Genomic DNA, 14,241 nt, shown 5'->3' with positions numbered 1-14,241 from the left:
CAGGCACCACGTCACTTCTCAGAAAGGCCAGAAACTCCACAGGCACCCCAAACACCACCAGGGCAGTTTTGGAGGTCCCCCACTGGCCCCACCAGCTCCCACAGGCAATGGGATGGAAGGTGGCTTCTGGGATCAGACACTGGCCATGTCCAAGGGCAGATCTGGACACTTCTGCTCTTTCTGAAGTCCCCTCACCAGCCCTGGCCATTCCCAGCAGCAGAAGCAGAGGCAGCAAAGCTAAATCTGGACAAAGAAATGGGGGCTGCAGCTCCCTGGGGCCAGCCCCGAGCCCCCAGACAGCCCCACAGGGAGCTGCCAGCAAAGGAGAGAGCAGGGACAGGACCCGGAGCCTTCAGCCTCCCTGGAGGCACCACAAGCGATGGGGTCAGTGCACAGAGCTGCTCTCGAGTGGGATCAGGAATGGGGCCAGGCAGAGCAGTGGGGACAGCAGGCAGCGAGCAGCAGGGGCATGGGGGCAACCGGCCCAGGGAGCTGAGACCTCGCTGTCAGCCTCAGGGAGTCCAGCTCCAGGCCGGGAGAGGTCTGCTTGGAGAGGTCTGCTCTGGGGGCACCCCAAGCCAGTGGTGCCCAGGGCAGGCTCTGCCCGTCGAGGGAGAGACGCAGCCACCGACGTGACCAGGAGCGGAGGCAGAGGGGTGGCAGCAGGGACAGCGTGGGTCACAGCCAGGGCCAAGCGGGCACAGCAGAAAGAGGGGATGGAAACTGTCACGGGGAGCTGGGGTGGCCGCAGCCCGTCCAGCCGGGAGCCCTCGGGGCCCTACTTCTGCATGTCGCACTGCAGCAGGAGGACGATGGAGGGGTCACTCTTCGCTGCCTCCTTGAACTCCTCCAGGGAGATCTGGTCGTCCTTGTCCTTGTCCATCTTGGTGAAGATCTTGTCAACGCGCTGCTGGGGCGTCAGCCCGTCTTGGTTCATGCGCATCATGATCACAGTCCCCACCATCTTGTAAATGGCCTGCAGAGAGGAGCAGAGCACCGGGGGGGAGCGTTGGGTGGGCACAAGGTGCCAGGACAAGGCAGGGGCAGGACGGCTGCCTCTCTGTGCCCTGCACAGCCACACCTGGGTGCTTTTCAGACAAGGTTTTGGACAGGAAAACCCATTCTTTGGTGGGCCCAATACCCGTGAAAAGCCTGGAACAACGCAAGCTACCCCTACTTATTTGAGCCCCGGTACCTCAATGATCTCCAGCATCTCCAGGCGTGTGATCATCCCGTCCCCGTCCAGGTCGTACATCTCAAAGGCCCAGTTGAGTTTCTGCTCAAAGGTCCCCCTGGAGGTGACAGACAGGGCACAGATGAACTCCCGGAAATCGATGGTCCCGTCACCGTTCTTGTCAAAGGTGCGGAAAGCGTGCTGGGCAAACTTGGAGGCATCTCCGTAGGGAAAGAACTGCGGGGAGGAGAGGAGAGAGAGATCGAAACGGGGAGGGGAGCTGGGCGCAGAGGCTGCCCCAGCAGGGTCAGGGTGCCCCAGCCCCGCAGGCAGCGCGCAGGCCCCCAGCCCAAGCCCACCTTGATGTAGAGCTGCTGGAACTCCTCCAGGTTGAGGATGCCGGTGGGGCAGTCCTTCAGGAAGCCCTTGTACCACTGCTTCAGCTCCTGCTCGCTGAACTCCGTGCTCCTCACCAGGTCATCCAGCATCTCCGGGGCCAGCTTGCTGCTGTGCTTGCCCATGGCTGCGCCTGGCAGGGGAAACACGGGGCTCCTGCATGCCGGCACGGGGCCGACTGTGATCCTGGGCCCTGCACTGCCCCATCTGTCTGCTCTCTGCCCAGTTTCACACCAGTGACCGCAGCACCAGGGCTGGGCTCAGCACCGATGCTCAGCCATGGTCCTTGCTGCAGGAGCTGCCCAACAGCAGCCCCCAGCACAGCCACGGCATCACCTCCAGTCCCCCCTTCAGGCTGCAGGAAGACGCTCAGAGGGCAATGAACACCCAGAATAGCTCCTCATGTGCTCCACCAGGCCACAACGGCCAGACACCCCTCTAAGGATGGGACAATGACAATACGAGACTCTGCACACCAGGAGAGGGGCATAAAGTGGGGACATGTCCCTGCTGTGGCATCAAAGCAAGGACAAACCTCACCAGCACCATGCAGCCTGCAGCACCCCGCTGGTGCCTGACCCTCGGTGAGGGGCAGCTCTGCAGCCTCGCCCCCCATTCCTGGGGCTGCCCGCGGTGCAGCAGGGCGCTGCCGAGCCCATGGGTGCGTGGGCAGCAGGCGGAGCGGCTCCGAAACGCGCCGTGCCCGCTCCCACGCAGCCTTGGCTGCCGGCACCGCTCAGCCCGAGCAGCAGATGGTTTGCTGAGCGCTCCCGGAGCTCCTCTCGCCATAAAGTTGAGGAGAAGTTCACCTGGAGCCCGACCAAGCCCCGTTGTTGCCCTTTGCACAGCGGATTTCCTGGCCACGTGGGCTCGCGGGACCTGGGGGTGCCCTGGGATGGGCAGAAGCCCCCCCCCAGCACGATGCAGGCTCCTCGCCTTTGCCGCCAGCCCCGCTCCCAGCAGCTGAGGCTGTTTCCTGCCCAGCATCCCACCAGCATCTGTCACCGCCCGCAGCAGCGCTGAACCCACCAGCCCTCGGCAGCCAGAGCCCAGGAAGCGTCCGGACGCCCACGGAGCTCAGCGCTAACCCAGAGCCCCCCGGCACGGCTGCGGAGCTGCGCCAGCCTCCTGGCACCGCAGCCCAGCCCCAGGGACCCATTAACCCCTAGGATGTGCCATGCTCACGGCCCCCCTGGTGCCCTCTCAGCCACACAAGAGCTGCGGGAGGCTCCTTTTCCCAGGAGGGAGCAACGAGGAGAACCTTTGCCAGCAGCACCGCACCTCAGGAGCTCCTCATCCTGCAAGTGAAGCCCCCAAAGAGGCCAGGGCACAAAGGCTCCTGTGGGACACAGACCCCGAGCACCCATCCTGCACAGGACCCCGCACACACCATGCCAACCTGGGGGGCAGCACCTAGGGCCAGACCCTGACCCGACCCAACCTCCTCCTCTCACCGTACCGGTACCATCCTGGCCACTGGTCCCAGAAGAGGAGCCTTAAGGGGGCCGCTAAGGATGCCCCCCAGGCCGGCACCCTGGCAGCGCAGGGCACCCAGGGGGCTGTGCCCCCCAGCCGCACCCCAAGGAGGGAGCAGGGCTCGGAGCCCTGGGGATGGATGGGGCGGCCGGGCTGGGGCAGGGGCACACAGGGGAGTGCTTGGCCCCCCCCGGGGGAGGCTCCGGCCCCGACACCCTCCGGAGCCGGGTCCGGGGGCAACGCTGCTCCGCGCCGCCTGCCCGACACCGGGGCCCGACGGCGGAGGGGGGAAGCGGCTCCCGGCCCCGACGGCCCTTACCTGGCGGGCGGCGGCGCCGGGCAGGAGCGGAGCCGGTGCCGGTACCGGAGGGGCCGCGCTGCAGCCCCCGGCCCTGCCCCGCGCCGCTCCCGCCCCTCTTGTAGCCGCGGGTCGCCCGCCCCCCCCCACGGCATCGCCCACCCATTGGCTGGGAGAGCTGTCAATCAGCGGGGGGGGCGGCGGGGTGGGTTACTGGGGGGGGCGTACTGGGATGCTGGGAGGAGAAACTGGCACTGGGGTGCTGGGGGGGGCGGGTCTGGGCCGCCGGGGGGTGCTGGCCGCGGGCAGGGCTGGGACCCCCCCGCGGCCAGATGCAGCTCCCCTGGTGTGTCCGGGGCCGGATCCCCACCGGGAGGGGGGGGGGGGGGCAGGATTTGGCCCCTCGGCACGGGCCGGGAGGGGCGGGGAGTGGGGGGCACCCAGGGGACGCCCCGGGGACGGGGGCTGCGGCACCCGATGGGGCCAACACTGAACAGCCCGGGGGGGCCGCTCCCGCTCCCCGCTGCCGCAGCGACCCCCCCGGACCCCGAGTGTCCCCCCCCCCTCCACTGCCCGGTGCCTCCCGGGCCCCTCAAGCCCCCCCCCAGCCCGGCCCCGGCGGCGGATGCGAAGGGCTGCAGCTTCCCCCAGCGGCTGCGGGCGGCACCGGCACGGCCCGGGAGGGGGGCGAGCCCTCGGGGGGGGGCCGTGCCCTCGGGGGATGTGTCTGTGAGCCATGGGGTGCGCGGCCCCACAGAATCCCCCCCCCTTTTCCCGGTGCCCGGGGCTGTTCCAGCGCACCTCGGCCGCAGCCGCATCGGGCCCCGCGGGCAGGGCTGGGTGCCCCCCCCCCAAAAAAAAACAAACTGCACCCGTGGGGGCGCTGGGGTTGGGGGCAGGGGCACCGGGGGGCCTCTCGCTGAGCCCCCCCTGATGCCCAGCACTGCCCTGGGAAGGGGAGGTTTGAGGTGTCAGGGTGGGCACACCCCGCGCTGGGGGTCCCCGGCCGGGCAGCTGAGCCCCCCCCCCGGCCCCACCGCCCCCCAGCCCCCGCCTGGCCCCGCTGCGGGGGTCGCGGCGCTGGGGCGGCCCCGGCCCGGGGCGGTGCCGCTGCCCCCCGGGAAGGGACCGGGGAGGGGGGGGGGAGCGGGAGCGATGCACGGGCAGCAGCAGCGAACGTGGGGGCTCCCCGTTCCCCCCTCCCCAAATTCACAGCCCCCCCCCGCGGCCCGGGCAGGCCCCAGCGGTGGTGCTGCCGGCACGCAGCGGGTTAAGCGTCCCCGGCTCCTCGCACTCGAGACGTCACCGTCCCCGGTGGCGTGGGGGGGCCGGGGGCCATGGGGGGCTTTGTGGTGCAGCCGGCGCAGGGCTCGCACGCAGGCGGCGGGCGGCCCCCCCCCCGGCACGGCGCTGCGGGAGCACCGCAGGCACCGCACGGCCGCCTCCCGCCCGCGCCGCCACGGTGAGCACGGGGGGGGGGGCCGGGGGGGGAGCGGGGCCGGGGGGGGGGGCGGAGGGGGGTGGCCGGGAGCAGCCCCCCCCCAGCATCACCCCCCCACCACCACCACCACCGGGCTGCCGCGGGAGCCCTGCGGGAAAACGGCCGCAGCGAGGCCCCCGCACCGCTGGGGAGGGAGGGGGGGGTCGGTCCTGAGGGGTCCTCAAGGCGGGGGGGGGGCTCGGCCCCACCCTGGGGGCTCGCCGGGGGTCCCCCCCGCTGTGGGGCGCCCCAGGGTGAAGGTGCCGGGAACGGCTGCGGATGCGGCGGGGATGGGCGGGGGGCGAAGGGGGGGTGGGAGGGGGGGGGGCTCGGCGGTGGCACCCGGCTGGGGAAGGGGGGGGGCGAGGGGAAGCGACCCCCGGCACGGCCCCGAACCGAGCCCGCGGGTGGGGACGGCCCCGGTGGCCGGATCCGGAGCATCGCTGCCCCCCGGTGATGGGCAGAGCGCGGGGGGGGTTTCGGGGGGGGGGGCAGGATCAGGCCCTGCCTGGGGCAACCCAGTCAAAGCGGGACGCCCCCCCCCCGGGGCAGGGGGCTCCTGGGGTGCGGGGAAGGGCCGGGAGGGAACCTGGGGCCACCCCGGGTGTGGCCGGGGGCTCCCCGCTGCCCCCAGCCCTGCCCCGCTCTCCATCAGCGCCCCTCGGGGCAGCCCCCGGGGGGGGGGGGGTCCGTCCTGGTGGGTTTGGGGTGTGTGTTCCCCTCGGGGCAGCCCCCCAGGAGGGGTCCATCCCGGTGGGTTTGGGGCACGCGGTGCCCTCGGGGCAGCCTCGTGGCGAGGGGCAGCCGGCACGGGGGGGGGCACCGCGGGGTGTGGGCAGGGGGTGAGGGCACGGCAAAAACCCAGCGCTGAGCCCCAAACCTCGCGGGGACATGGGGAGAGCCCACGGGGGCCCAGCCCCGGCGCTGCCACACGTCCCCAACCCCCGGCACGGGGCTGAGGGGCTGCGGCCGTCCCCGTCCCCCCCAGCACCCAGCCCCACACCAGGCCTCGCGCCCGGTGTCCCCATGGCAGGGGCTGCGGGGACCCGTCCGTGCCCCTCCCCGGGCACCGTCAGGATGCGGCGGTGACAAACCCCGGCCCTCGGCCGCTCTCGGCCTGTCAAGGACAAGCTGGGTGCGGGCAGAGGATGCCGATCACAGAATTTATGCAAATGCCTGAGCAGCGCCAGTGCGAGCCTCCCGCCTGCCCTGGGGGCTGCACACCCCCCCCAGCACACCCCAAAAAAACACCCCAGCACCCGGAGGGACAAACCCCGGGGTCAGCGCCCTGGGGCAGCCCTGGGGGGGCTTTGTGGGCACGGGCAGTGGCTGCCGGGGGGGAAACTGAGGCAGGGGGGGCAGCGCTGCCCCCAGCACCCCGCACAGACCCCTGCCGGCAGCGGGCAGGAGGCGAGGCCGCGGAAAGCTCTCGGCAAGGCCTCGGGTTGAGCTGGAGCACGAGGTCCCAGCAGGCAGAAATTCATTTTCTCCTGAGGAAAATGGGCTTTCTGTCCGTCAGGGCCTGGCATGGATGCTCTACCCCCCTGCTGAGCGCCTACCAGGCCCAGGAGGAGGAGGAGGAGGAGGAGGAGGAGGAGGAAGGCAGAGCCATCAGTGTCGCTGCTGAGGGGCTGCGGTGGGGCTGAGCAGGGGGTGCTGGGCTGGGGGGCTGCAGCCCCATCCCGGGCATGAGGCAGCCACATCCACCCCTCTGCTGTGGTCTCCTCCAGCTCCCCCCTCCCCGGCCGCATTAATTAGACCCAAGCGATTAATTACAACCTGCCGAATCCCAGTGCTGCTTCCCAGAGCCCGCTGACAGCAGGGATCAGAACCCAACCCAAACCCTCCCGCAGCCCCCGTGCCGGGAGCTGGACCCCCAGCGCCAGCCCCCCCTTAGGGCCTGGTACGGCTGCTTTTGCACAGCTGGAGGCTGGGTTTGGGGGGAGCCCCGCGCCCTGCACGAGGGCTGAGCCACCCCAAGCACCCGCACGGTGCTGGAACCGGGGGGCTCAGGGGATGGGGGCGGCATCCTGGCACCCGCAGGATTTGGGGTGCAGCTCAGCAGCAGCATAAAGCGCCCCTCGTGCAACACATGGAAAAGAGCAAACCCAACCAGCAGCACGGGGAAAGTCATCGCTGACATCTCTCGGCTCCCCCAAGGCGGGCGATGGCCCGGCCCCAGGGTGCCTGCCCCGCACCCCAGGGTGTCCCCGAGCCGTCCCCGAGCCGTGGGGTCACCGCGAGGGGCGCGGGGGGCTGGGGATGCTCGGCCCGTGCCTGGTGAGCCTGGAGAAGTGGTGGAGCGCACCGCACCTCTAGGAAGCGCTGGACGGCTTCCAAAACCACCGGCTGCTGGCAATGAACAAATAACGGAGGCAAATGAGGTGACGGCTGGCGGAGCGGTGTGCGGGGCCGCCGGGAAGGGCCACGCGCCGCCGCCGCCAACCGTCCCCGTGGCTGCCAGCCGGCGTCCCACGGCACCTCCCCTCCTGGTGGGGGCTGCCTGGGGGGGTCCTGACCTCACGCCTCCCCCCGCAGGTCCCTGCCGGCCCATGAAGTGATCCAGGCACGTGGCACAGCCCCTGCTCCTGCCGTAGCCACCGCACCGGGCACCAAGGTAAGGACCCGGGGCCGCAGCCGCGGGGGTGGGCGGGAGGTGCCAATGTGGGTGCCAGGCCCCCAGCCCGGGTCTGTGGGGCAGAAATCCCACCCCATCACGCAGGGACATGGGGTCACCCGCGGCGTCCCCTGGTCCCGGCAGGCTGGGGGCCGGGCGCCTCGGCGGGGGCGGCGCGGCCAGCGGCACCCACAGGAAGCGCGACGCTCGCGAGCCCGCGCCCCGCTTCCCTCCCCGCCTCGAGAAATAGAAAGCAGAGCGGTGCCGGGACGGCGGCCCCGTTTCCGCAGCCTCGCAGCCAGGAGGGTGCAGCGGGGGCCGGGGGGGGCGCGGGGCCCGGCAGGGTGGGTGCAGGTAGGTGCCGTTGGCGGCGGGGGGCTCGGGGGGTCCGGGGTGTCCAGCGGCCGGTGCCGGTGCTGTTCCACTCTGTTTGTTTCTCTCGCTCAGGTCTGCTGGCCATGGGCAACCTGATAAAGGTATTGGGCAAAGATTTAGAAAACTGTCCTCATTTTTTCCTGGATTTTGAAAGTAAGTCCCGTGAGCAGGGCGGGCGTGGGGAGGGGACCAGGGCCACCGTGGTGGCTGCTCCCCAGAAGATGGGGACGGGCGCAGTGTCCCCGAGCAGCCCTGTGTCCCCACTCGCTCCCCGTGGGTCCTGTGTGGGGACACGTCCCCAGCAAGTGGCAGGGGTGCAGGGGACGTCCCAGCAGCAGGACCTGGCCCAAGCGGCCCTATTGCCTGTTGCCATTTCAGCTGGTGGCACCGGGTGGCCGTATGGCACGTCCCCACCACCTCCACGGCGGGGACAGTCCGGGGCTGGGGACAGGAGGGGGGCAGGACGGATCCGTGCTGCCCACCAGGCCAGGGGGTGTTGGTGGCAGCCTGCACCCATGGGAAGGGGCTTGGGGACCCCAACCCAAGGTGGCCCAGGGCTATCTGGGCCAAGGGAGCGTGGCCTGTGGTTGCTGCAGGCTGTGGGGGGGTGTTATGGGGGTGCCTTGCTCGGTGCAGCTCTGTGGCCCCCCTTCCTGCCTCTCCCCCTCCTTCCTCCAGGGCTACAGCTCAGAGCAAGAGCGAGGGGTGTAAAAATAGTGCAGCAGCAACCACCAGCCCCGGCCCGGCGGGGAGAGGGTGTGTGCAGCTCGCTGCGTCCCCAGCACCGGCACATCCCAAAATAGCCACGGGGACCAGGGGGCTGGGGCCCTGCAGCCACCCCAGACCTGAGGCACGGGACCTGCCCAGCTCCCAGCGGGTCCTTTGGGTGCGTGCAGCCCGCGACCACCCCCAGCCCTCTCCAGCCCCCCCAACCCCAGGGGGACGGGGCTGTGGGTGCTCCCCAGTTTTTGGGGCCAGCTCCGCAGCCAGAGGGGAGCCACCCGCAGCCACGACCATGGGACTCGGCACCGCATCGCCCTCCTCGCCGGAGCCCGGCGGCTCTGTCCTCCCTTCGCTCCTTCCTCTCCATCACCCCATCCGCAGCGCCCATCTCCATCGGGGGGAAGAGGCTGCCGCCGGGGCCAGGAGCTCCGCGGGGTCACCGGGAGCTCCTCGAGCCCCCGGTGCTCGCGGGGAGGACGGGGCTCTCGCCGCCACCGCCGCCCGCAGCCCAGCACCTCTTCCCCGAGCCCCACCTCACCACCATGCTTTTTTCCTCTTGTTTCTTCTCTTGCAGGTTTCACATGGGGAACCTTCTTAAAGTGTTGACTTATAACGAGCTTGACCAAGGCCCTAATTTTTTCCTTGACTTTGAAAGTGAGATGGGATTTTTATTTTCCTTTTCGTTTTACTTACTCTGAGTTCCACATCCACGCCATTTTGAGTTCCCGTCCCCGTCGCCCATCGCATCGCGCCCATCCCAGATGTCCTCCCCCTCCCCACTGTCCCAGGGGCTCCCCGGGGAGGGGGCTGCAGCCGCCGGGGCGGACCCAGGGCCAGGAGCTATCGCTCTGCCCCTCTCCCCCTGCAGCCCTGGGGGCTCGGCCCGGGGCTGGGGGCCGCCGGGGGGGCCCTGGGCACCCGGTGCGCAGGCTGGCAGGGCTCCGGCTGCCCGGGCCCCGCTCAGAGCCCTCCGGGTTTCTCTCCCCGGGGCGCTGCCCTGCAGATGCGCAGCCGACGGAGGCCGAGACGGCGGTGTGGAACCAGGTGAACGCCGTGCTGGAGGAGGCGCAGGGCGTCCTGGCCGAGCTGCAGTCCTACACGGGCGCCGGGCAGGAGATCCGAGAGGTGGGTGCTGCCCCCCTGCCCGCCGCCTGCCCCGCGGCTCGGGGTGACCCCCCCCGCCCTCCCGCAGGCCATCCAGAACCCCGGGGACCTGCGGCTGCAGGAGAGGGCCTGGAGCGCCGTGTGCCCCCTGGTCGCCAAGCTGAAGCGCTTCTACGAGTTCTCCCTGCGGCTCGGTGAGGGCTCTGAGCCCCCGTTCCCCCCCCCTGCACCCCCTCCTGCATCCTGTGCCCCCCCCACAACGCAGGACCAGAGCAACTCCGGGGGTCCCCGTCCAGGAGGTGCCCTGCCCCGTGCCTCAGTTTCCCCAGCCGGAGCTGGGGCGGTGACCGGTGGTGCTTTGTCCGCAGAGAACGCCCTGCGCAGCCTGCTGGAGGCCCTCACCAGCCCCCCGTACGCCCCCACGCAGCACCTGGAGCGGGAGCAGGCCCTGGCCAAGCAGTTCGCTGAGATCCTGCACTTCACCCTCAGCTTCGACGAGCTCAAGGTACCCCCGTGCCCCCCGTGCCGGTCCCCCGGTGTCCCCCCACCCACCCCTGCAGCACTGCAGCTGATTTTACACGGTGCCAAGATACAAGGGCTGGGGGGGGGCACTGCTGCCCCCAGACCACGGGGCTCAGCCCGGGGATGCCAAGACAGCCCCAGCCCCTAACGTGGACCCCCCTCCGCAGATGACCAACCCCGCCATCCAGAACGACTTCAGCTACTACAGAAGGACCATCAGCCGAAATCGCATCAACAACCTGCAGGTGAGAGGCCGGTGCCCCCCCCCCCTATCCCCCGAGAGTTGCCTTCCCCAAGCAGGGCTGGGGGTGTCTGGGCTGGGGGCAGCGGGTGCAGCCCCATCTCCCCCCGTCTCCTGCAGCTGGATGCGGAGAGCGAGGTGAACAACGAGATGGCCAACAGGATGTCCCTCTTCTACGCCGAGGCCACCCCCATGCTCAAAACCCTCAGCAACGCCACCACCAAGTTCGTCTCAGAGGTGAGCGGGGCTGGGGGGGCCACAGCGGGGGCAGAAGGCTCAAAGCAGCGGGGCCGAGCCCCCCTCTCCTGCTCCAGCTCCGTGCGGGGACCAGGCTGGGCTGGGGGGCCGGGCTGTGCCCCCCCCGGGAGCTGTGAGGGTGACAGCCCCGGGGTCCTGCCTGGTTTCAGAACAAAACCCTCCCGATCGAGGACACGACCGACTGCCTGAGCACCATGGCCTGCGTCTGCAGGGTGATGCTGGAGACCCCGTGAGTACCCCGGGGGCGTTTCGGTTTCGGTGCTGGGGTCCCCGTGTTTCCCCCTCCCCAGGCTCACCCATCCCCTCCCGTGGTGCAGGGAGTACCGCAGCCGCTTCACCAACACCGAGACCCTCCTCTTCTGCATGCGGGTGATGGTCGGCGTCATCATCCTCTACGACCACGTCCACCCCGTGGGGGCCTTCGCCAAGACCTCCAAAATCGATGTGAGTGGCGTGGGGATCCCAGGGGGTGCCACAGCCACTCTGCTCCTCCCAACGCAGCCACGATGCCTGCGGGGTCCCTCCTGATGGAGGCCCCCTGGGGACATCCCCGGGCTGCTCGAGGGGAATTTGTCCCCCCTGGGGGGGCCGGGGGCACCTCCCCTCACTGCCTCTCTTGCTCGGTGCCAGATGAAGGGGTGCATCAAGGTCCTGAAGGAGCAGCCCTCCACCAGCACCGAGGGGCTCCTGAACGCGCTGAGGTGAGCGGGGGGCCGGGGGACACGGGGCCACGGCTCCGGGGGCTGCGGGGGGAGCGGTTTGGGCCCCCCAAGGTGACCGTCGCCATCCCCCAGGTACACCACCCGGCACCTCAACGACGACACCACGTCCAAGCAGGTCCGGGCCCTGCTGCAGTGAGCGCGGTGCCCGCGGCCACCAGCGCACGTCACCGAGTTATCTACGCCCATGACCATAGTGCTCGTCTGTACAGGGGGAGAAGGGACAGAATAAACACACAGAAACGTACAATTAAATCCAAACGGCCCGAGGACACCCCTACGGCCTCCCCCCCCCCCCCTTCCTGGCCCCCTCCCATATCAGCAGCCGCTTCTGGGCACAGGCTGCGGGTGGCACCGCGGGGGCACAGCGCCCGGGGAGCCCGGGCTGGGGGTGCTGGGGCCGGGCAGGATGCGGCCCGGGGGGGGGCACAGCGATGGGGCTGGGGCTCGTTTTGGGGAGGGGGCTCGGGGCCGGAGTCGCCCCCATCCATCCCCCACCCCCGTGGGGCGCGGGCGTTGCTGCGGCTCGGCCCCACGCGGGCGATGTCCCGAGGAATTCAGTCGCCACTCACCTCTTCTTTTGTACATTTCTTTTATTTTTCTCTCTTTTTTTGGGTGTGAAATAAAATGGCATTTAACCCGTTCGTGGCCGGAGCGGGGCCGTCTCTGGTGCGCCCCTTCCCGGGCAGGTCCCGTCCCCATCCCCGTCCCCGTCCCCGTCCCCGTCCCCCCCCGCCTCTGCCGGTGCCCCGGGGCCGCCGGGGGGGGGCTGCTCCCCAGGGTCCCCCCCCCGCTGCCGGGGCTGTCCCCGGGCCAGCAGCCGCTGCCGGCAGGTGGCCCTGTGACACCGCACACAGACACACAGTGCCCCCCCCCCCCCCTCCTCGGACCGGCCCCACCGCGGGGGGGCCCCGGCGGCTTCAGGGCGGGGGATCGGGGGGGATCCCCCCGCGGCCCCCCCCGTGGCACCGGCACCCCCCGCGGGCCGGCCACCGCCTCGGGGGCTGCTGCAGGAACCCCCCCGGGTGTCCCCCCCCGGGACCCCCTCCGAGCCCTGGGGATGACAGCGCAGGACCCCCCCCGCCCCCCCGCTGTTGCACAACCTCGGGCAACGGCACTTTTATTTTTAGGCTCTTGCGACACGGCCCCCCCCAGCCCACCCCCCCCAGCCCCAACCCCGCACTCCCCCCGGTCCCTGCAGGGCAGCAGGGACAGGATCGGGCCCCGCCGCCACCGGGGGCAGCAGGACGGGAGCAGTGAGGGGGGGCGGTGAGGGGGCCAAGGAGCCGTGGGGGTGTCAGCCCCCCCCCGGGCTGAGCCGGGCATGGTGCAGCACAGAGCACCCAGGGGTGAAGGAGAGCCGGGGGGGATGCTCTCTGTGCCACGGCACCTCCGGGACCCAGTCACCCCCATGCCTGGCACCGAGCTCTGCTGGTGTCTGGGGACCCCCAAAAACCCCAAACCCCATCACCCGGGTGCCAGCACCCCCAGGGCCCAGCTCTGCCCCCCCACGAGCCCTCGTGCCCAGCGCTGGGCCTGGCCGGGCAGAGGCTGCAGGGGGGAGCCCCGCCACGCCACGCCAGGCCCGCAGGTTTCCTAATCCCGCTGTAATTAATGACCTTATCTTTGGCCAAAGCCATTTAGATTAAGTGGCTGGTGTGATGGGCTGGGCGGCTCCGGCTGCACAGATGGAGGAGCTGCGTTTGTCTGGGGATTAGCGGCGGGCAGATGGAGCGGGGCCGGTCCCCGGTTCCCCAGCCCTAAAGCAGGGGCCTGGCGGCAGCCCGAAACCCAAAACCACACCGACCTCCTCAGCAGGGCCCAGAGCCCAGCAGCCGACACGGAGCTGGAGGCAGCCCCTCCACGGAGCTCGGGCACAGGCCCCGAGCTGTGTCCTCCCCACGGCAGGCAGCGGCCTCGGCCCTGGAGAGCAAAATCGTAGCAGACACTGGCCCTGGCTCTGCAGGAACACCAACCCGTGCTCAGCTGCCGCTGCACAGACCCAGCGACACCAACGCGGTGCCCAGCTCTGCACAATGCTGGCAGAGAACAGCAAACTCAAAGTCCCCTCTGGTCTGAGCTGCCAACACACACGTATCAAGTGGCCCCAGGCAGCTGCCCCATTACAGAAATAATCCAGCGCTGGGGAACACGAGCCTGAGGCCAAACCTAATCCCCAGAGAGAGCGCGGCAGCAGCTCTGCCCGCAGCCCCTTCCCTCGCGGGCTGAGAGGTCTTTTGCCTCGTGGTGATTCGTGAGCAGCTGAAGGAGAAATCTGTGCTCTCCCACCCCAAAACCCTCCCAGGAGGGACCATCGTGATTGCCCTTGCCAGAAGAATTCCACACGTCCTGGAAAGGGCCCTCGTGGCTTTCACCAGAGCGGCCCCTTGGGGAGCGAGGTGGTGCCGAGGGCGCTCGCGTCCTCCAGGAACAGCGCCGAGACAGCCCCGCGGCACGAGGAATGTGCTGCTCAGCAGCAGGGATTCAAATGCAGGGCCAGTTCCCTCTGCCAAACCACAGTGTAAACCCCCGGGAATTCAGCTCTAACTAGGACAGCCTCATCTGTTGCAAACCCGATGAGATCATTCCCAATTCCTGTTTAACAGGTGCCAGCTCTTTCTGCACCTGCTACGTGCATACGGAGCGCCCGGCCTCTGCCGAGCTGGGAACATCTGCTCGGCTCCTCCAGGAGCTGTAGGAAAGGTGACTGGGAGAAGGGGCCAGGGCTGGACATCCTGCCCCGCGTGTGCCTGGAGCAGGGAACCTGGGCCGGCTGCAAATAGAGAGCAAGAAAGCTGAACTTTTTAACAGGCAGTGGAACCTGCCATCATCTTGCGGCTTTATTTCCATATAAAAGC

At 69.8% G+C, this 14,241-nt stretch overlaps 2 protein-coding genes across 5 annotated transcripts; one reads left to right on the top strand and one right to left on the bottom strand.

Annotated features, from left to right (window-relative positions):
• Positions 1 to 778: 778 nt before the first annotated feature.
• HPCAL4 (hippocalcin like 4) lies at positions 779 to 1,695 on the bottom strand (the record flags this gene model as incomplete). Of its 2 annotated transcripts, XM_084300531.1 has the most annotated exons (3): positions 779 to 976; positions 1,196 to 1,411; positions 1,534 to 1,695. In XM_084300531.1, 3 exons carry the CDS (start codon positions 1,693 to 1,695, stop codon positions 779 to 781), a joined length of 576 nt encoding a protein of 191 aa, XP_084156657.1. The 2 variants fall into 2 exon arrangements, with proteins under 2 accessions (XP_084156657.1, XP_084156658.1); XM_084300532.1 differs by lacking the exon at positions 1,196 to 1,411.
• A 6,168-nt stretch (positions 1,696 to 7,863) lies between these two features.
• On the top strand, positions 7,864 to 11,522 carry LOC311218215 (CYFIP-related Rac1 interactor A-like; the record flags this gene model as incomplete). Of its 3 annotated transcripts, XM_084300830.1 has the most annotated exons (11): positions 7,864 to 7,969; positions 9,114 to 9,193; positions 9,543 to 9,664; positions 9,732 to 9,837; positions 10,012 to 10,148; positions 10,333 to 10,410; positions 10,527 to 10,643; positions 10,814 to 10,893; positions 10,982 to 11,108; positions 11,295 to 11,365; positions 11,459 to 11,522. In XM_084300830.1, 10 exons carry the CDS (start codon positions 9,121 to 9,123, stop codon positions 11,520 to 11,522), a joined length of 975 nt encoding a protein of 324 aa, XP_084156956.1. The 3 variants fall into 3 exon arrangements, with proteins under 3 accessions (XP_084156956.1, XP_084156955.1, XP_084156957.1); XM_084300829.1 differs by lacking the exon at positions 9,114 to 9,193 and having other exon boundaries at positions 7,900 to 7,969; XM_084300831.1 differs by lacking the exon at positions 7,864 to 7,969 and having other exon boundaries at positions 9,013 to 9,193.
• Between the last annotated feature and the right edge of the window lie 2,719 nt (positions 11,523 to 14,241).

This window comes from Netta rufina (assembly GCF_964035555.1).
Source record: "Netta rufina genome assembly, chromosome: 23".
Classification (NCBI taxonomy): Eukaryota; Metazoa; Chordata; class Aves; order Anseriformes; family Anatidae; genus Netta; species Netta rufina.
Note: the sequence above shows the minus strand (reverse complement) of the source record. Positions and strands in the feature narration are given on the sequence as shown.